The sequence below is a fragment of the Ranitomeya variabilis genome, chromosome 1 (assembly GCF_051348905.1).
Source record: "Ranitomeya variabilis isolate aRanVar5 chromosome 1, aRanVar5.hap1, whole genome shotgun sequence".
In the NCBI taxonomy this organism is placed as follows: domain Eukaryota; kingdom Metazoa; phylum Chordata; class Amphibia; order Anura; family Dendrobatidae; genus Ranitomeya; species Ranitomeya variabilis.
Window position 1 is genome coordinate 37,448,473 of NC_135232.1, and position 22,107 is coordinate 37,470,579.

Sequence of the window (22,107 nt, forward strand, 5' to 3'; positions counted from 1 at the left end):
AGATAAACAATCATAAATTTATCCAGATATTTCCGGAAGATGTCATGCATGAAGGACTGAAACACAGAAGGGGCATTAGAGTCCAAACGGCATCACCAAGTACTCAAAATGACCCTCGGGCGTATTAAATGCTGTTTTCCATTCATCTCCCTGCTTAATGCGCACAAGGTTATACGCACCACGAAGATCTATCTTGGTGAACCAACTGGCACCCTTAATCTGAGCAAACAAATCAGACAACAATGGCAAAGGATACTGAAACTTGACCGTGATATTATTCAGAAGACGATAATCTATACAAGGTCTCAAAGACCCGTCCTTTTTGGCCACAAAAAAGAATCCTGTACCAAGAGGAGAAGAGGATGGATGAATATGTCCCTTCTCCAAAGACTCCTTTATATAACTCCGCATCGTAACAACTCTTTTTAAGCGCTTAGAGCATGCTGAGATAACATGCGTTGAATCACCACAGTAAAAACACAACCCATTTTGACGTCTATGATTTTGCCGTTCGGCTCTGGTCAGAATTCTGTCACATTGCATAGGGTCAGGTGTCCGTTCAGACAGCATCGCCAAAGGATTAGCAGATTTGCGCTCCCGCAAACGCCGATCAATTTGAATGGCCAGAGCCATTGAATCATTCAGACTTGTAGGGATAGGAAACCCCACCATCACATTCTTAATGGCTTCAGAAAGACCATTTCTGAAATTTGCGGCCAGGGCACACTCATTCCAATGAGTAAGCACGGACCATTTCCGAAATTTTTGACAATATACCTCAGCTTCGTCCTGACCTTGAGAGATAGCTAGCAAGGCCTTTTCGGCCTGATTTTCAAGATTAGGCTCCTCATAAAGCAAACCGAGCGCCAGAAAAAACGCATCAACATTCACCAATGCAGGATCTCCTGGCGCCAGAGAGAAAGCCCAATCTTGAGGGTCGCCACGCAAGAAGGAGATAACAATTTTAACTTGCTGAGTGGAATCCCCAGAGGAACGAGGTCTCAGAGACAGAAACAATTTACAATTATTCCTAAAATTCAGGAACTTAGATCTATCTCCAAAAAAAACAGCTCAGGGATAGGTATTTTTGGTTCAGACATAGGACTATGAGTGACAAAATCCTGAATACTTTGCACCCTTGCAGCAAGCTGATCCACACTAGAAGTCAGAGTCTGAAAATCCATGTCTGCAGCAGAGCTCAAAACCACTCAGAGTATAAGGGGAAGAAAGAAGCTAGACAGACTGCAACAAAAAAAAAACAAAACCTCAGAACTTCTTTTTAATCCCGCTTCTGCGATGCTTTAAACATTTTCTTTTTGGCCTGGTATACTGTTATGATTCTAGTGGTAGAGAATCTCTGGTATTCAGAATAAGTCCGCAATAACATAGAACTGCTCTAGGGAGGTGGAAACTAGGCTAACCGCATACCTGATCCTAACAAACAACTAGAAGTAGCCGGTGAACGTGCCTACGTTGATTCTAGACGTCTCGAGCCAGCCGGAGAACTGACTACCCCTAGAGGGAAAATAAGACCTCACTTGCCTCCAGAGAGATTAACCCCAAAGATATAGAAAGCCCCCAACAAATAATAACGGTGAGGCAAGAGGAAAACACAAATGTAGAGATTAACTAGATTTAGCAAAGTGAGGCCCACTAAACTAGATAGGCAGAAAATAGAAAGTGAACTATGCGGTCAGCAGAAAACCCTGCAAAAACATCCACACTGAGTATTCAAGAACCCCCGCACCGACTGACGGTGTGGGGGGAGAATAGTATAGTAAAAATAGTATATAGTAGTATATTGCCCAGCCACGTAGTATATACAGTAGCACAGCCACGTAGTATATTGCACAGTCACATAGTATATTGCCCAGCCACGTAGTATATTGCCCAGTCACGTAGTATATTGCACAACCCACGTAGTATATTGCCAAGCCACGTAGTATATTGCCCAGCCATGTACTATATTGCCCAGCCACGTAGTATATTGCCCAGCCACGTAGTATATTGCCCAGTCACATAGTATATTGCACAGCCCACATAGTATATTGCCCTGTCATGTAGTATATTGCCCAGCCACGTAGTATATTGCCCAGTCACGTAGTATATTGCCCAGCTATGTAGTATATTGCCCAGCCACGTAGTATATTGCCCAGCCATGTAGTATATTGCCCAGCCACGTAGTATATTGCCCAGCCATGTAGTATATTGCCCGGTCACGTAGTATATTGCCCAGCCACGTAGTATATTGCCCAGCCACATAGTATATTGCCCAGTCACGTAGTATATTGCCCAGCCACGTATTATATTGCCCAGCCACGTAGTATATTGCCCAGTCATGTAGTTTATTGCCCAGTCACGTAGTATATTGCCCAGTCACGTAGTTTATTGTCCAGTCACGTAGTATATTGCCCAGCCATGTAGTATATTGCCCAGTCACGTAGTATATTGCCCAGCCACATAGTATATTGCCCAGTCATGTAGTATATTGCACAGCCCATGTAGTATATTGCACAGCTATGTAGTATATTGCCCAGCCACGTAGTATATTGCACAGCGATGGAGTATACAGAACAGAGCCACGTAGTATACAGACTTAAAATAAAAAAATAAACATATACTCACCTTCCGAAGGCCCGTTGAAGTCCTGGCCCTGTGTGCGGTGCACGCGGCAGCTTCCGGTCCCAGAGTTGGTATGAGCGCAGGACCTGTGATGACGTCGCGGTCACATGACCGTGACGTCATGGTAGGTCCTTCTCGCATACCATCCTTGCCACCAGAACCTGCCGCTTGCATGGAGCGGTCACCGGAGTGTCGCGAGGAGCGGGAAAGGCGGCGGATGGTGAGTATTGCAGGTTTTTTTTTTTTTTTTTTATTATTTTTAACATGACATATTTTTACTATTGATGCTGCATAGGCAGCATCAATAGTAAATAGTTGGGGACACACAGGGTTAATAGCAGGGATAACGGAGTGCGTTACACCGCGGCCCTTTACCGCTGCCATTAACCCTGTGTGAGCAGTGACTGGATGGGGATTATGGAGCGGGCGCCGGGCACTGACTGCAGGGGAGTAGGGGAGGGACTAATCGGACTGTGCCTGTCGCTGATTGGTCGTGGCAGCCATGACAGGCAGCTGGCGAGACCAATCAGCGATGCGGGATTTCCGTGACAGAAGTTGAGGACAGAAAGACGAAAGTACCCCTTAGAATTTTTATATATATATATAGAGTACAGACCAAAGTTTTGGACACACCTTCTCATTTAAAGATTTTTCTGTATTTTCATGACTATGAAAATTGTACATTCACACTGAAGGCATCAAAACTATGAATTCAAACATGTGGAATTATATACTTAACAAAAAAGTGTCAAACAACTGAAATTATGTCTCATATTCTAGGTTCTTCAAAGTAGCCACCTTTTGCTTTAATGACTGCTTTGCACACTCTTGGCATTCTCTTGATGAGCTTCAAGAGGTAGCGTTTACCTTGGTGGCCAAAAAGTTAAATTTTCGTCTCATCTGACCTCAGCACCTTCCTCCTTACATTTGGGGAGTCTCCCACGTGTCTTTTGGCAAAAACAAAATGAGCCTTACAATTTTTGTGTATAAGTAAAGGCTTTTTTCTGCCCACTCTTCCATAAAGTCCACCTCTATGGAGTGGTGTTCTTATTGTGGTTGTATGGACACATACTCCAGTCTCTGCTTGGGAACTCTGCAGCTCCTTTAGGGTCATCTTTGGTTTTTGTACTACCTCTCTGATTATTGCCCTCCTTGACCAGGCTGAGAGTTTTGGTGGGCTGCCCTCTCTAGGCAGGTTTGTTGTGGTACAATGTTCTTTCCCTTTGATGATAATGGATTTGATGGTGCTGCGGGGAGATCATCAGAGATTGGGAGATTTTTTTTATAACCCAACCCTGACTTGTACTTCTCTACAACTTTGTCCCTGACTTGTTCGGAGATCTCCTTGGTCTTCATGGTGTTTGGTTGGAGGAGCCTCTTATTAATGGTGTTTCAGCCTTTGTGGCCTTTCAGAAAACGTGTATATATCCTTACAGGCCATGAGACACTTAGATTGCACACAATGGGACGTCCTGTCACTAATCATGTGACTTATAAAGGTAATTGCTTGCACCAGAAATGTTTAGGGGCTTCATTGCAAAGGGGGTGTATAGATATGCACATGGCAATTTTTAGTTATTTGCTCCCATAAATTTAATGTATGTGTATATTTTTCTCACTTCACCAAATTAGACTATTTAGTGCTGATGCATCACACACAAATCGGATTACAAAAATATTTACACAAAGGTTGTAATAACAAAGTAGGTAAAATGCCAAGGGGGTTAAAGCTATGGCAAAACACTGCATAATAGATATGAGATATAGATATGTCTATGTTGAGACATTTAAAAAAAAAATTTAATATATAGATACATTTTGTATTGTTTAGTAACACTATTGTTATTATTATTATTATTATTATTATTATTATTATATCTATACTCTTAATGCCATATAATAATAACATCAATAATAATCCAATTTTAATTGTATTTTTAGAATTGAAAAAATATTAAATTCACATTATTATTATATACATTTTTACTTATAATAATAGAATTCAAATAATGTTATTATTTGACAGTGATAATACTAATCCATGTATTAATCTATATTTACCGTATTTTTCGGACTATGACACACTTTTGCTCCCCAAAACTTTTGGGGAAAGTGGGGGGTGTGTCTTATAATCTGAATCTGTGTGCTGTGTTGTGCTGTAGAGGAGGGGGGCGGCTCTGGAGTGGTGTCATGGGGCTGGGGTGGGCTGCCTGCGGGCTGCTGAGACAGCAGGAGGTTCTGTGCTCCCGCTCATTAGCCTCATGTAATATTCACTGCACCTGCTGTCCATCACCTCGGTGCTGAACCTGTGCTGAGTTGATTCACAGGGGGGCATGTGTCTGCCAGCAGCACAGGGGGGCATGTGTCTGCCAGCAGCACAGGTGGGGCATGTGTCTGCCAGCAGCACGGGGAGCATGTGCCTGCCAGCAGCACAGGGGGATGTGTCTGCCAGCAGCACAGGTGGGGCATGTGTCTGCCAGCAGCACAGGGGGGCATGTGTCTGCCGGCAGCACAGGGGGGCATGTGTCTGCCAGCAGCACAGGGGGGGGGGCATGTGTCTGCCATCAGCACAGGGGGGGCATGTGTCTGCCAGCAGCACAGGGGGGCATGTGTCTGCCAGCAGCACAGGGGGGGCATGTGTCTGCCAGCAGCACAGGGGGCATGTGCCAGCCATCAGCACAGGGGGGCATGTGTCTGCCAGCAGCACAGGGGGGGCATGTGTCTGCCATCAGCACAGGGGGGGCATGTGTCTGCCAGCAGCACAGGGGGGCATGTGTCTGCCAGCAGCACAGGGGGGGCATGTGTCTGCCAGCAGCACGGGGAGCATGTGCCAGCCAGCAGCACAGGGGGGATGTGTCTGCCAGCAGCACAGGGGGGCATGTGTCTGCCAGCAGCACAGGGGGGCATGTGTCTGCCAGCAGCACAGGGGGGCATGAGTCTGCCAGCAACACGGGGAGCATGTGCCTGCCAGCAGCACAGGGGGGGCATGTGTCTGCCAGCAGCACAGGGGATCATGTGTCTGCCAGCAGCACAGGGGGGGCATGTGTCTGCCAGCAGCACAGGGGGGGCATGTGTCTGCCAGCAGCACAGGGCATGTGTCTGCCAGCAGCACTGGGGGCATATAGTGACCAGGGGGCTGTACCTGTCAGCAGCACAGGGGGGCATATTGTGACTGGGGGGCATGTGCCTGCCATCAGCACAGGGGGGCATGTGCCTGCCAGCACAGAGGGGCATATAGTGATCCAGGGGGGCATGTGCCTGCCAGCAGCAAAGGGGGGCATATAGTGACCCGGGGGGGCATGTGTCTGCCAGCAGTACAGGGGGGCATATAGTGACCAGGGGGGCATATAGTGACCAGGGGGGCATGTGCCTGACAGCAGCACAGGGGGGCATGTGCCAGCACAAGGATGGGGGTTATATAGATACCAGGATGAGGGACATATGATTTGTAAGATGGACACTGGCATTATAAGACAGACCCCCATTTAACATAAAAAGTTATTTTTTTCTCTTTTTCTTCACCAAATTTGGGGGTGCGTCTTATAATCAGGTGCGTCTTATAGTCCGAAAAATACGGTATATAATTCGTTATAAAGTGAAAAATGAAGTAAAATAATAGAAATAAATGAAATAACATAATTAATATTCATCATTATTATTATTTTCTTTTTTACTTACTGTCATTTAATAATTTATTATATAGATGTCCATTCATCTAAAGTATTACTATGTAATAATATATTTCCCCTATAGTGGCTGCAATTAGCTGGTGGCTAGTGACTTTCAGTTGAAAGGAATTGTCTATGATGACAAATAAAAAATTTAATAATATATAGATTTATATTGTCCAAATGCAATAATAATCATATTAATAATAATAATAGCATTAGTAATAATAATAATAACAACGATGATAATAATAATAACAATAATAATAATATGTATTTTCTACATTTTATATTTTTATGTATTGTACCACTAGAATATATTAAAATTGATATAAAGCCGCACAACTACTATAATAAAACCTATTTAACCATTTGCGAGGGTTTGAGTCTCCGGTAAGTCTCTGCCTTTCTGTCTATAAGCTATGCCGCCTGTAACGTGGCGGTAATATCAGTGTATAATTGACTGCACATCTCACGCTCTACATCACCGCCACAATGCCTATAATTCTATTCCCAGCCACATGTAGACTCAGATATGGGGAAGAACAGAAAGATAAAACAATTATCTACAGTTCTGTAGCCTGGAGGGAATAAAGATCTTCATTATATATTAAACCCTGTATAATGCGGAGAGGTATATAAGGCTCTTGTGTTATACAGGGGTGAACATACAAGGCCCATACATGTAACTACAGTCATTACACGAAGGTGATGAATTCTACTTTACTCCAGGTTCTGGCCTCACCATCGGTATGCAGTTTTCCTTTAGGCGTCAAATATCCAATTAACTGGAAAAATGTCTCTTATGTATTATCTTAGAGATTCTTTATTACACCTCCTCTGGAAATAAGGGAAAAAAAGTTTTACAGATCTAAAAATCTACTTATTTGTATTCTGTAAAGAAGAAAGACAATCTGGTAACAGATCCCGAAAGGATAGGCAGTAAAATGTATGTGTATATAAGTGTTTTATTTCCCTACACTGCCCCCGTAGGGCAAACTAGGTATTACCAGTTCTTGTTGAAATCAATAGTTCATCTGGGTCCTCCACAGCCAGTCAGATTTTTTTTTACATTATTTTAACTCCTGCTTCACTGCGGTAATTGATTGTAGTAATGCTGACATTTTCCATCATTTTTAGGTTTATTGATCTTGTGTGTCCCTTTTTTACAGTGCAAGTTCCGGGACCGGTTGAAAATCTTCAAGTGATCTCAACTTCACCTACCTCGATTTTCATTTCATGGGAACCTCCTGCCTATGCAAATGGTCCTGTTCAAGGTTACAGAGTACTATGCACAGAGACTATTTCAGGAAGAGAGCAGGTGAGAGAACGAGAAATATTTAGAAATCCAAATCAACTAACGCTACTCAAATTAATTTAAAGAGGACCTATTATGAGGCTTTTCCCCGGAATATTCCATTATTTGTGTTTGTAAAGTCCGAGATAAGGTTCCAGAGATATGGTCCTTTTTAGTTAGTGCTAATTTTCATGGTCCTTACTAAGGGGGAGTGGCTCACAGGATCCTCTGGGGCGGGTCTCTTCTTTGCACTGCATTATTACCCAGTGAGCAACATCCCCTTAATAAAGAAATAAAAAAATTGCAGCAAATCAAAAGGCTTCTATTTCTTAAATCGTACGGCAGATTTGAAAAAAACAAACAAAAAATGAAATACCCAAGGGAACGGCGGGAATAAAAAAGAGCAAAAATTCTTGATGTAGAGACATTTAGCCATTTAAAAGAACATTTAAAAACTTTTTTAAAAGTTTGATTTTATCTAACAAGGCCTACGAAGTACTGTTTTCCCCCTTTTTTCTAGTTGTCATCCTAAAGCCATCCCACATTTTGCATATTATTTTTAGGGGAATTAAAACTTTTTTATGCATATTGACTTTCAAATACAACAGATGTAAAATTACCAACACCTGATGTTTCGCAATAGACTTTACATAAACTTAATGAGGCTGGTGTACTTACTATGAAAATCCATCTGAGAATAGAGAATAATCTTTTTCAAAATTTTCTCCAGCTATAAACGGACTCATAAAATGCTCCATTTAGTTCGAGAACTATAGGCAATCATTCTGACCTGACTTTTCACAGTAAGTTCACCAGCCTCATCAGCTCTAAGAGATTTTTTTTTATTAATTAAATGCAGTTTGCTTGTGTGAAATATGTTGAGTGAATTAAAGGGGTTTTCTCGTCTCGGAAAGTGAAGGGTCATATTGTTAGGATAGAGGATAGATACCCACCCAGCCTGAAAATAAAGAAGACTTATCAGTCACAGCTCCATTCACTTGCAGTTCTGTGTGTAGCTAATTAAAGGGATGTGGAGCCAAAACAGATGTGTCCCATTTGTGTTCAGACAGTCCAAAACATAACACGTCCTATCAATATGTCTTCACTATATTGGAAAACCCCTTTAATTCAGAGCCGTTATCGGACTTAAATTTACATATTCCATCATGTGATACTTTCATCATTTCGATCATCTTTTTCCCATTTCATACTTCATTTTTTTCCCAAATGTTGATTAGAAGACTGTGACGGTGATGATATAATGATCTCCCATAAAGCTAATATGTCCTGTATGTATAACAAGCCGTTGAGAGAGCGCAAGATATTAGACTCCACAACCATCAGGCCCAGAGCGATTACTGCCGGATTGGAGCTTCTTAGATCATTAGTCGGACTGAATCTAAAGTAATTAAGTGCAGATCTGGAGGTCACTTCTCCGGAAGGACATAAAAAAGTAATCAGAGGGAAATGATCTTACATGATGTTCCGTTTGCTTATAAAACACGTGTGAACATCATCGATGAAATGAGGTAGAACAGGAGACAATGTTCACGGGCCGATGGATCCGAAGCATCTCAAGATTTTAAAAAAAAAGTCCAATCCAGTGTTTGCTACAGGATTGAAACATCGTTACAAAGTTATAAATATATAATCCCGGGGGTCCGCCCGATGGGACAGCCATCTATCACATAATGGGGGAGCCCCTGGGTAAATAGATGTATCGATCCATTCATGTAAATGAAGTGCTGGTCATGCATGCACTCTACGACTCTATTCACACCCATTTTTCTCAGCTGTCGGATTCCCAACAATTATTCATTTATCACCTATCTTGTTTGAAGTTAAGAATCTCTCAACTTAAAATAAAATGTCAGAAGCAATAAATAATAAATAATAAAATGATGTATTTTCCTCACCCTCTCTAACATTGAAGGCTCCACCATAGGCTTCTCTGATGGTTTCCGGTTGGTCAGGAGGCAATGACGTCCTATTCTTTGGTTACTTGACCGCTGAGGACCAAGAATAACTGATTGATCGGGTGGCTGGGATGCAGCGGTGTACCTCTGTCGAGTGAGTTTACTTCTGTAGCTAGTCATGGGTTTCAGCAGTCAGGTGACCGAAAAATAGGACATCATTGCTTCTCGTCCTACTGAAGAGCACTGGAGAAACCAGCGCTGGAATCTTGTGGTTAGACTGGATGAGGAGTTTACATCCCTTTTTTTAGTCATCTCTTGCTTCAGACTTCCCTTTACCCAGCCTTGGACCCCTCAGAGCATTGGAAGCTAACGGTTCTTCATTATGGTAAAAAAATAATCCTGACCCCGCATCGCAGTACGATAATTTCCTGGTTCAATTCTTCCACCCTACTTTAATTACAATTCTTAATTAGATAGATTTCATTATTATATTAGCCATAGATACCTCTTATGCTGAGGAACTCCAGAGATTGACTGCTCTAACCGTAAAGAATCCTTTCCTATACAAATGATAGAGCTACCTTTCAGTCCTTGGAATACAAATTAACCAAATTTACTTGTGCAACTTAAACATCGTTCTGCCACCTTGACAATATCTTAATGAGATAAATGTTGTCAGCACATTTGACACAGCTTCTTCTTGTTGAAAGCCATTCCAAAGATTGAATGCTCTAACTGTAAAGAATCCTTTTGTCTATAGATGATAGACCTTTGACCGCTGATCCTGGGAATAAAAATTAACCTAATTTCCCTCTACTATTTAAATATCATTCTCTCACCATTATCTTAATGAAATACATTTTGGCGGTACATTTTCCACAGCTTCCTCTTGTGGCTACCCATTCCAGAGATTGACTGCTCTAATTGTAAAGAACCCTTTCCTATATTTATGATAGAGCTGTTTTCTTTCCACATTAAGGGTGTCCCCTGGTCCTCGAAATAAAAATTAACCTACATTTTAGTAATTCTTCACAAATTGTTATGCTGGTCTTTTGAGAGTCACAATGAAAAGACCTCTAAAAAGTCAATGAGCAACCACGTAAAAGAATTTCTCACTTCCCGTGTCAATCTTTACATCTAAGAGATGAGCAACGGAAAATACCTTCCATATGGCACAATGTGTAGATAATGTCTTTGTTAGGCTCACCTTGCCCCCAGGTTCGGGTGGGTACACTGACCACGGGAGTTATTGCAGCTGTTAGGATGGCACGTGGGGAGTGAGGGCATGGCACAATCAGGAATAATGTGAGCATCAGGACGGATGAAGTGGAAGCAGCAGGGATGGAAGCAGGTTAAGCATGGTGTGTCCAGAAAGTGGAGAACACCAAACTAGAGTCTTGACACACAATCCTAACACACAGGTGTGTGTCCTGATAGGCCTTAAAAGGCCTAAGGAGATGACTGAGCCACTCCGGGCAATGTACAATAACTAACGTGGAGCACAACAGAGGGCAGCGGACCCAGGGGAAGCAGGTGGAGCCAGGAATAGGAGTGTAACAGTCCAGTATCACAATAAGTAGCCGTAATAGTCTCGCTAAATGATGGAGATGACTGAGACACTCCGGGCAACTTACAATAACTGACGTGGAGCACAACAGAGGGCAGCGGACACAGGGGAAGCAGGTGGAGCCCAGAATAGGTGTGTAACAGTCCTGTATCAAAACAGGTAGCTGTAATAGTCTCGTTAAATAATGGCTAATATCATGGGGGTTGACAACTCAGAAATTAGTCTAAAAGTGAATGGTCCAATTTTATCCAAAAGAAGAACTCTACATAAAATTCTACAGGATTTATGTTTTTACTGTCACACTGTAGGTGCAGAATTTATTAATTTCTGTAATGACCCAAACTTAAGACCTACCTCACGTATTTCTTTAAGTCTGAAATGTTCCCTTTTCTCTGATTAAAAAAAAAAGGACATTAAGCGGAATCATTTTAATTAAACCAAAAGACAGAGGCTATTAAATTAGAACAGACTCACTAAAACACAGCCTACGTTTATGGCCGCATCCATTTTCGCTCCTCTGTGAGGTCAGAGACCCGATCTTACTTTGCCATTTCACGTTTTATTGGCCGCATTAAAGGTACGGTGACACAGGCTTCGGGTCTGCTAAGAAATTCACGGACAGAAGTGATTTCCACATTTAAAAAAAACATATATATATATTTTTTACATTCCTGTCGACACTATCCCTTTGGTATTCTGCCGAGGCGACTCGACTATCTTAACTTTCATTCGAGGAGTCATAAATCAAAGTCGTTTAATATCAAATCAAGACAAGAGTCAAGAGAGCGATGAATATAGATGCCTCGAAAATATTGGGTTCTGTTTTCGATGGAGATTTCACCAGTGGAAAAAAAAAGATAATTACTGTGTGGTCTAACGGAATTTAATAAAGTCAACGGCACAAATGGTCCGTTCTGTAATTAAATACTGAGTCGAGCTATGGAGCGATCGCTGACAAGAGAGATCAGCCTTTCCCAGGGACTCCCCAAATCATTTCCGCTATTAAGTTTGACAGGATGAACCTCCAAGTGTCTATTTGTCATTCATCCATCACTGTATCAGGATCCATGTAAAACATTAACAGTTACAATGTTGCCAAAGAAAGACGAAGATTGCTTCAAGTAAATTAAATTGTTTAACCTTCCTTTACGGGGTCCTGGTCCATTAAAAGTGTAAATGTTTGGTGAGTATGAAATATAGGCATCAAATTGTCATTAATTCTTCGTAATAATGCCACATTATTTAGGGTCGATCATGTACAGTGATACACTGTATGTAATGAAGTTTTCACAAGCTGCAGTACCATGCCTGACCATTTGGTGTGCTGTTTAGACAAAGCAACGCTGAAAAAACTGAAAAAGCTTTCCTTTTTTTGTGCTACCTAACGCTTTAAAGAAACAATTAGTACGTGAAATATTTAGTGCAACTTCATGAGGTATTTAAAGGTTTTCCATGTCAAATATATAGTCGATATAGGCTGGCATATGTTGTGGAGGCCGCTCTACACGTGGGAGAAGATGCAGTGTCACACAGCCAGCATATATCTCTAAAAGCAGCAACCGGTCATTGGTGCGCATGTCTACGATCTCCCATAACCCCTCAAAATTTGGGGTGCCGTTGAGATGCCAAGCCAGCTGAAAGCCTAGTGAAGGCCCCCATGGCTGCCATCCTAGCAGTCTTCTGCCAGTGGTTGGGTGTCATCGACGCAATATTGTAGTGTATAGAACGATCAATCAAAAAATTGCTGACTTCGGTGGACTCACTAAATCACTGAGTTAGATGGAGTCACTAAATCACTGACATTGGTGGAGTCTGTAAATCACTGACTTTGGTGGAGTCATGAAATCACTGAGTTCGGTGGACTCACTAAATCACTGAGTTCGGTGGACTCACTAAATCACTGAATTCGGTGGAGTCACTACATTTATTTGTATGATCTCAGAATCCTTTAATCCCAACACCAAGAGAGTGACGATATTTGCCATGTGCCTGCCCCTTTGGGATAATCCCTCTTTTTCAGTGAAGAAAATTATAATGCCTATTGTTAGACGACAATCGGCAAGACCCAATAATTGGCAAAAATTGGGAAAAAATTAACATTTTATAAAATGGCCTGTGGTTGGTGGAATCAACTTTCTCTCTTTATTTTCTAGAATATTGAAGTTGATGGGCTGTTGTACAGACTAGAGGGTCTTCGGAAGTTTACAGAATACAGCATAAGAGTCTTGGCATACAATCGCTACGGACCAGGAGTCTCTACCGAAGAGCACACAGTCATGACTCTGTCTGATGGTAAGATATATGATGTAGCCAATGATTGAAACTTGGACTTCTCTCCAGACTTCTCCACGTATGACTGACCAGAGCTGAATGACGTGGGCTATCCCTTACAATCCAACTGTCTTAAGCGGACATCAGATGGTGACTCGAAGTTCCAGAATTTTTGGGCTTTCCGCAAATAGCTTTGAGGCAAATCGAGGTCGCATGCATTCTACAAAATATTTGTATTCACCAATTATTGAATTATTTCCTAATCAAGTGGAATGAAATCCAGCAAGATCTCTGATTATATTCAACAAGCCCTCTTTTTTCTCACTCTGTAGCTCATCTCTTGTTTGGTTGTCTTCTTCAGTTCAGTTGCTGATGTGGTCTTCACTCGGCCACTTTTGACATCTCCCAGGACTCAGCAACTTCATCGTCTCCTGCATTGACTAAGGCATGATGTCGTAACATTGTGCGGCGCACGTCTTAGTCAGTACAGGAGCCGCTAGAGTCACTGGGTGCTGGTAGTCATCGAAAATGCCTGTCGACTAAAGACATCAAAGATGACTACACTGATGACCAGACTGAAGAAGATGACCAAAGCAGGGCTTTTTGGCGGGACTTGGTGAGGACTTTGTGGGATTAATTATTTTTAGTTGCTATTTTTTTTTCCATACGTAATTATGCTCTGACATCTGGAGAAACCTCAGAATATAATAATGTAAACTTGATGCAAATCACATTTCTTGGCGAAATTTGATCGGACGAATTTTATTTTTGGCAGAGTTACTCATCTCTATCTTTTGCTTTTTCTTTTGCAACTCTTCATTTGCTTCTAGAGGAGTCAATAAAAGAGACTTCTAAGTGAATTATGGAAACAAATTAATAGTTATGGAAATAGGCAGCGGTATCAAAGGTGTAGGCCATGTTTATCAGACACGCATGGCATATACTGCAGTAGAGATGAACAAATCTTTTGAAATTCAAATTTGCCAGATTTATTAAATTTTTCCCAAAATTCGATTTGCGGCGAATATATTTGACACAAATTGAAATGACTGCAAAACCTCCAATTCCCCTGAAAGACACGTGAAACTAATCTCTTTTTTATCATGATGATTTTCGCTTATTTGCTGTCACACACTATCTATACAGTTTCTTCAGTATTCTATGTCTTTCTCTCCCTATCCTCCCTATCTTTATGGCTAATAAATAGTAAATATAATAATGTGTGATCGGTGACGCTTTCACACTATCCTGATTCACCATCAAATATCTGCTCTAATTCCCCTGAAAGACATGTGACACTAATCTCTTTTTTATCATGATGATTTTCACTTATTTGCTGTCACACACTATCTATATAGTATCTTTAGTGTTCTATGTCTTTCTCTCCCTATCCTCCCTATTTTTATGGCTAATCTGTGATCGTTGACGCCTTCACACTATCCAGATTCACCATCAAATATCTGCTGTAATTCCCCTGAAAGACATGTGACACTAATCTTTTTTATCATGATGATCTTCACTTATTTGCTGTCACACACTATCTATATAGTTTCTTTAGTGTTCTATGCCTTTCCCTATCCTCCCTATCTTTATGGCTAATCTATGATCGTTGACGCTGTCACACTATCCAGATTCACCATCAAATATCTGCTCTAATTCCCCTGAAAGACTCGTGACACTAATCTCTTTTTTATCATGATGATCTTCACTTATTTGCTGTCACACACTATCTATACAGTTTCTTTAGTGTTCTATGTCTTTCTCTCTCTATCCTCCCTATCTTTATGGCTAATCTGTGATCGTTGACGCCTTCACACTATCCAGATTCACCATCAAATATCTGCTCTAATTCCCCTGAAAGACTCGTGACACTAATCTCTTTTTTATCATGATGATCTTCACTTATTTGCTGCCCCACACTATCTACTCAGTTTCTTCAGTGATCTATATCTTTCTCTCCCTATCCTCCCAATCTTTATGGCTAATTTGTGATTGGTGATGCATTTTCACTATTCAGATTCACCTTCACATATCTGCTGCATTTCCTGCTTCTGCTTTTATACAGGCTATGATAATTCATCCTGATTGGCTTTGCTATAACATGTAATGTCATAGCTGCACGGCATTATGGGGAAGCATGTTCAAGGTCATGTGATCCTTCTCTGGCTGATGCAATGTTCTGCAATGTATAAAATGACTGCAGCTAACTTAAGCAATTCATGAGAAGCAAATCACAAATTGTTCAACTTCTTCAGGTTCAGCGAAATCTTTAAAATTCAATAATAATTTGTTTAGTTTGCATCAAATTCATTTGCTCATCTCTGTCCTGCAGATATGCCTTAAATATGAAAGGTGGGAGCACCCCTTTAAAAGAGCTATCCCTTTTTGTAAGCGATGACTCTACATAATAAGCTCATCATATGTTATCCACTGGCTGTGATCCTGATGATCAGCTGTAATCTGTAGAGAAGCTGGCAGTAGTGTTTCAGTTTCCCTACAGCACTCCTACAGGAATAATGAGGTATTACACAGCTCTAATCAATAGGCTGTTTAATGCTCGATGTGCCAGGTCATCCAGAGGAAAAATAAGTTCTGGCTAATAGATGAGGGTCCCTGCAGGACCCCCGCTATTAAGGATCATCCAATGAGGCCATACAAAAAATGGCTTTTCTAAACCAGACGCAGAGCAGATCACATCATGTCTGTGGTATTTAGATTCCTGAAATGGGAAATGTTAGTATGATTTCTTCACTCCAAGCTCGTTGGCTATTGCAGATTCAGTCTTCCCAGCCTGGTGCAGGGCTACAATTTTGTTTCTGGTGTCCTTTGACAGCTCTTTGGTCTTCACCATAGTGGAGTTTGGAGTCAGACTGTTTGAGGGTGTGCACAGGTGTCTTTTTATACTGATAACAAGTTTAAACAGGTGCCATTACTACAGGTAATGAGTGGAGGAAAGAGGAGACTCTTAAAGAAGAAGTTACAGGTCTGTGAGAGCCAGAAATCTTGATTGTTTGTTTCTGACCAAATACTTATTTTCCACCATGATATGCAAATAAAATGATAAAAAAAACAGACAATGTGATTTTCTGGATTTTTTTTTCTCAGTTTGTCTCCCATAGTTGAGGTCTACCTATGATGTAAATTACAGACGCCTCTCATCTTTTTAAGTGGTGGAACTTGCACTATTGCTGACTGACTAAATACTTTTTTGCCCCACTGTATGACTGGTAGTTTGGAGGGAAAGTTAGGGAGTTCCAGGAAGGTCCAGTCAGGAGACGGACTGGATCAGTCTGAGGCAGCACAAGGTTTTACGGAGCTGTGCTGCCACAGCGCAGCAGCTCCTGGAAAGAGACATACAGAAAGCCGAATACATTGCAGAGAGCGCACAGGAGAGCAAAGTGCAGCGCCCCCACGTCAAGGGCAATGGGGAACTCGGTACTGGGTCAATCTCTCTCTTGATTCTGGGGATGTCAAGGTGGTCCGACCCGGTCCGTGGCCTGTCATGATTCCCAATGGCAGGGACATGGGCAAAAACGGACTAGCTCTAGGAAGATGGTAACTCAGGTAACCGCGATGCTGAACCTAACACGCAAATAGAAGTAGCCAGGGGGTGTGCCTACGTTGATCTCTAGACACCTCGCGCCAGCCGGAGAGCTAACTACCCCTAGAAGAGGAATACACAGACCTGGCTTGCCTCCAGGGAAACCCCAAAAGTTATAGTAGCCCCCCACATGTAATAACGGTTAGGTAAGAGGAAAACACAAACGCAGTATGAATATAGTTTCAGCAAAGTGAGGCCCTCTGACTAGATAGATGAAAATACAAAAGAGGACTTCGCGGTTACCTCAAAACCCTAAGCAGCCATCCTGAAACTACCTTAACTCCGTTATAAACTCATGACACCGGAGTAGTAATTTCAGATCACTAGAGCTTCCAGCAGCACAAGAAATATAAATGCATGCTGGACAAAACAAACACAAAAAAAGCCAAAGATTCAACTTAGCTGAATTGCAGACTTGGAGCAGGTAGCAAGCAACAGAGATGCTCTGGTAACATTGATTGCCGGCACTAGAGTGACTGAGAAGCCAGACTAAATAGGAAACTCCCAATTTCCTGATGAAAACAGGTGCACTGGAAACACAAGACCAAAGTCAACCAGTACCACCAGTAGCCACCAGAGGGAGCCCAAAAACAGAATTCATAACAGTACCCCCCCTTAAGGAGGGGGCACCGAACCCTCATGAGAACCACCAGGGCGATCTGGATGCGCCCTATGAAAGGCGCGAACCAAATCAGAGGCATGAACATCAGAGGCAGTCACCCAAGAATTATCCTCCTGACCGTATCCCTTCCATTTAACCAGATATTGAAGTCTCCGTCTGGAAATACGAGAGTCCAAAATCTTCTCCACAACATACTCCAATTCACCCTCCACCAGCACAGGAGCAGGAGGCTCAACAGAAGGAACAACCGGTACCTCGTACCTCCGCAACAACGACCTATGGAAGACATTATGAATGGTGAAAGATGCTGGAAGGTCCAAACGAAAAGATACAGGATTAAGAATCTCCAAAATCTTATAAGGACCTATGAACCGAGGTTTGAACTTAGGAGAAGAGACCTTCATAGGGACAAAGCGAGAAGACAACCACACCAAGTGTCCAACACGGAGATGATGACCCACACGACGATGACGATTAGCAAACTGCTGAGTCTTCTCCTGAGACAACTTCAAATTGTCCACCACATGACTCCAAATCCGGTGCAGTCTATCCACCACAGAATCCACTCCAGGACAATCCGAAGACTCCACCTGACCAGACGAAAGGTGAAACCCTGAAATGCAAAAGAAAGGAGAAACCAGAGTAGCAGAACTGGCCCGATTATTGAGGGCAAACTCTGCCAACGGCAAAAAGGCGACCCAATCATCCTGATCAGCAGACACAAAACACCTCAAATACGTCTCCAAGGTCTGATTAGTTCGCTCCGTCTGGCCATTAGTCTGAGGATGGAACGCAGATGAAAAAGACAAATCAATGCCCATCCTGGCACAGAACGCTCGCCAGAACCTAGACACAAATTGAGATCCTCTGTCAGACACGATGTTTTCCGGGATACCATGCAAGCGAACCACATTCTGAAAAAATAAAGGAACCAACTCCGATGAAGAAGGCAATTTGGGCAAGGGTACCGAATGAACCATCTTAGAAAAACGGTCACACACCACCCAAATGACAGACATTTTCTGAGAAACCGGGAGATCCGAGATAAAGTCCATAGAGATGTGCGTCCACGGCCTCTTCGGAATAGGCAAGGACAACAACAATCCACTAGCCCGAGAACAGCAAGGCTTGGCCCGAGCACAAACATCACAAGACTGTACAAAGGTACGCACATCCCGAGACAGGGAAGGCCACCAGAAGGACCTGGCCACCAAATCTCTGGTACCAAAAATTCCAGGGTGGCCCGCCAACACAGAAGAATGAACCTCTGAGATGACTCTACTGGTCCACTCATCTGGAAAAAACAATCTCCCAGACGGACAACGATCAGGCTTATCAGTCTGAAACTCCTGCAAAGCACGTCGCAAGTCTGGGGAGACAGCAGACAAAATCACTCCATCCTTAAGGATACCCGTAGGCTCAGAATCACCAGAGGAGTCAGGCTCAAAACTCCTAGAAAGAGCATCTGCCTTCACATTTTTCGAGCCCGGCAAGTATGAAACCACAAAATTAAACCGAGAGAAAAACAATGACCAGCGCGCCTGTCTAGGATTCAGACGCCTGGCGGACTCAAGGTAAATCAGATTCTTGTGATCAGTCAAGACCACCACCTGATGTCTAGCACCCTCAAGCCAATGACGCCACTCCTCAAATGCCCACTTCATAGCCAAGAGCTCCCGATTGCCGACATCATAATTTCGCTCGGCGGGCGAAAACTTTCGAGAGAAGAATGCACATGGTCTCATCACTGAGCAATCGGGACTTTTCTGCGACAAAACCGCCCCCGCTCCAATCTCGGAAGCATCAACCTCAACCTGAAAAGGGAGCGAAACATCAGGCTGGCGCAACACAGGGGCAGAGGAAAAGCGGCGCTTAAGCTCCCGAAAGGCCTCCACAGCCGCAGAGGACCAATTGGCAACATCAGCACCCTTCTTAGTCAAATCAGTCAGAGGTTTAGCAACACTTGAAAACCCAGTTATAAATCGACGATAGAAATTAGCAAAGCCCAAGAACTTCTGAAGACTCTTCAGGGAAGTAGGCTGCGTCCAATCACAAATAGCCCGAACCTTGACAGGATCCATCTCAACAGAAGAAGGGGAAAAAATATACCCCAAAAAGGAAATCTTCTGAACCCCAAAGATACACTTTGAGCCCTTTACAAACAGAGAATTGGACCGCAAAACCTGAAAAACCTTCCTAACCTGTTGAACATGCGACTCCCAGTCATCCGAAAAAATCAAAATATCATCCAAATACACAATCATAAATTTATCCAGGTATTTACGGAAAATATCGTGCATAAAGGACTGAAAGACTGAAGGAGCATTAGAAAGACCAAAAGGCATTACCAAATACTCAAAATGGCCCTCGGGCGTATTAAATGCAGTTTTCCACTCATCTCCCTGCTTAATCCGCACCAAATTATACGCACCCCGAAGATCAACCTTAGAGAACCACTTTGCCCCTTTAATACGAGCAAATAAATCAGTCAATAGTGGCAAAGGATACTGGTATTTGACTGTAATCTTATTCAACAGGCGATAATCAATACAGGGCCTCAGGGAGCCATCTTTTTTACCCACGAAAAAAAAACCTGCTCCTAAAGGGGATGAGGATGGACGGATATGTCCCTTTTCCAAGGACTCCTTAATATACTCTCGCATAGCAGCATGCTCAGGCACAGATAGATTGAACAAACGACCCTTGGGAAACTTGCTGCCCGGAATCAAGTCTATAGCACAATCGCAATCCCGGTGAGGGGGAAGAGAACCAAGTTTAGGCTCCTCAAAAACATCACCATAATCAGACAAAAATGCCGGAATTTCAGAGGGAGTAGATGAAGCAATGGAAACCAAAGGTACTTCCCCATGAGCCCCCTGACATCCCCAACTTAACACAGACATTGCTTTCCAGTCAAGGACTGGATTATGAGCCTGCAACCATGGCAACCCAAGCACTAAGACATCATGCAAGTTATGCAACACAAGGAAGCGAATCACCTCCCGATGGTCAGGAGTCATACACATAGTCACTTGTGTCCAGAATTGTGGTTTATTCCTAGAACAACTAATACCACAAATACCTTTATTTAGAAAATTATTAAAATTGTAGTAGACAAAAAACCCTAACCCTACAACAATGTGACCAAAAAATAATTATTTTTAAAAAAACCAATACTTAGGACTATCGTTACCATATCCTTCCTTAATGCACTTTTCTTATCCGTTAGGGGTGATACCACATCCGATATCTTATATCACCTCCCTACTTAATAATTGTTTGTACCCAAAATAATAGTCGGCCCTACTGCCCCCAGGACTGCCACACATCCCGTACTTATAAGGGCATGCCGCTATAAAATGTGCAAACAGGGGATGGATGATACTTATAGAAGAATTGTGCAGTAATGATAACAAATTTGTCAGAATACCACAGACTTGTTACTTTATCTATGGTTACGGAACACAATAGCCTAATATTACCAGATAATAATAGGATACCCGCAATAATTGGAATGGGGGTATAGTGTGCTGTAAGGGTGCTATACACTAGCCTTACCAATCCCTATTGCCCCTGTCCCTACCTAGCATGCGGAGGTTGGCACCCCTGAATAGTCACGCAAATGGCGCCCCCGGTCACGTCGACTGACCCTCAATAGCCCTATTTTACTTGACCTGACCCATATGCCATATATGCACTGGGATAATGGGTCTAAAGAGAGGGGGTGGGGGTAAGCTGAGGTGGGTATGGGAACAATATAGGGACAAACAATAATACGCGTAGGTATGGGGAGTGTTTAGATAAACATACGATCAAAGCACAGAACAAATTAATATTAATTAATGCCACAATGGTACCATCCTTCTATATCATGTGCATCCTACTCATCAATCTCCAGATATTAATCAAGTAGTTGCACAATATCATAATAAGGTACCTTCTAATTGATCATTGACCAAGTAATGACCTGCACCATCTTTTAGTAATAGGAAATATCTATCAAGTGCAAACCAATACCATGCTCATATGCTTTGTGTTTCACCAGCAAAAAAATCCTCCTTTCATTATACCCTACCCCACACATACATATACCGCACAGTTCTCAATAATATAATGCATTTGTCTTATCTGGTGTCCAGACGATCATTTCATGCCTCAACGCGTTTCCCTGCCACGATACCAGTTCATCAGGAGGCTGATGGGGAGACCGCTATGCGGGGATACAGCATACGGCCGTCATCATACACTGCTTGTAGGCCAATATATGTGTAGGTATGATGACGGCCGTATGCTGTATCCCCGCATAGCGGTCTCCCCATCAGCCTCCTGATGAACTGGTATCGTGGCAGGGAAACGCGTTGAGGCATGAAATGATCGTCTGGACACCAGATAAGACAAATGCATTATATTATTGAGAACTGTGCGGTATATGTATGTGTGGGGTAGGGTATAATGAAAGGAGGAGTTTTTTTGCTGGTGAAACACAAAGCATATGAGCATGGTATTGGTTTGCACTTGATAGATATTTCCTATTACTAAAAGA

General features: G+C 42.5%; 1 protein-coding gene across 2 annotated transcripts in view; it reads left to right on the top strand.

Moving 5' to 3' along the window:
• Positions 1–22,107, top strand: part of DCC (DCC netrin 1 receptor) — a 1,118,040-nt gene that overhangs the window by 846,106 nt on the left and 249,827 nt on the right. For both annotated transcript variants that reach the window (XM_077282231.1, XM_077282240.1), the window contains exons 10-11: positions 7,463–7,611; positions 13,224–13,362. In XM_077282231.1, the coding sequence (XP_077138346.1) occupies positions 7,463–7,611; positions 13,224–13,362 (288 nt within the window). The remainder of the gene's footprint in view (positions 1–7,462; positions 7,612–13,223; positions 13,363–22,107) is intronic.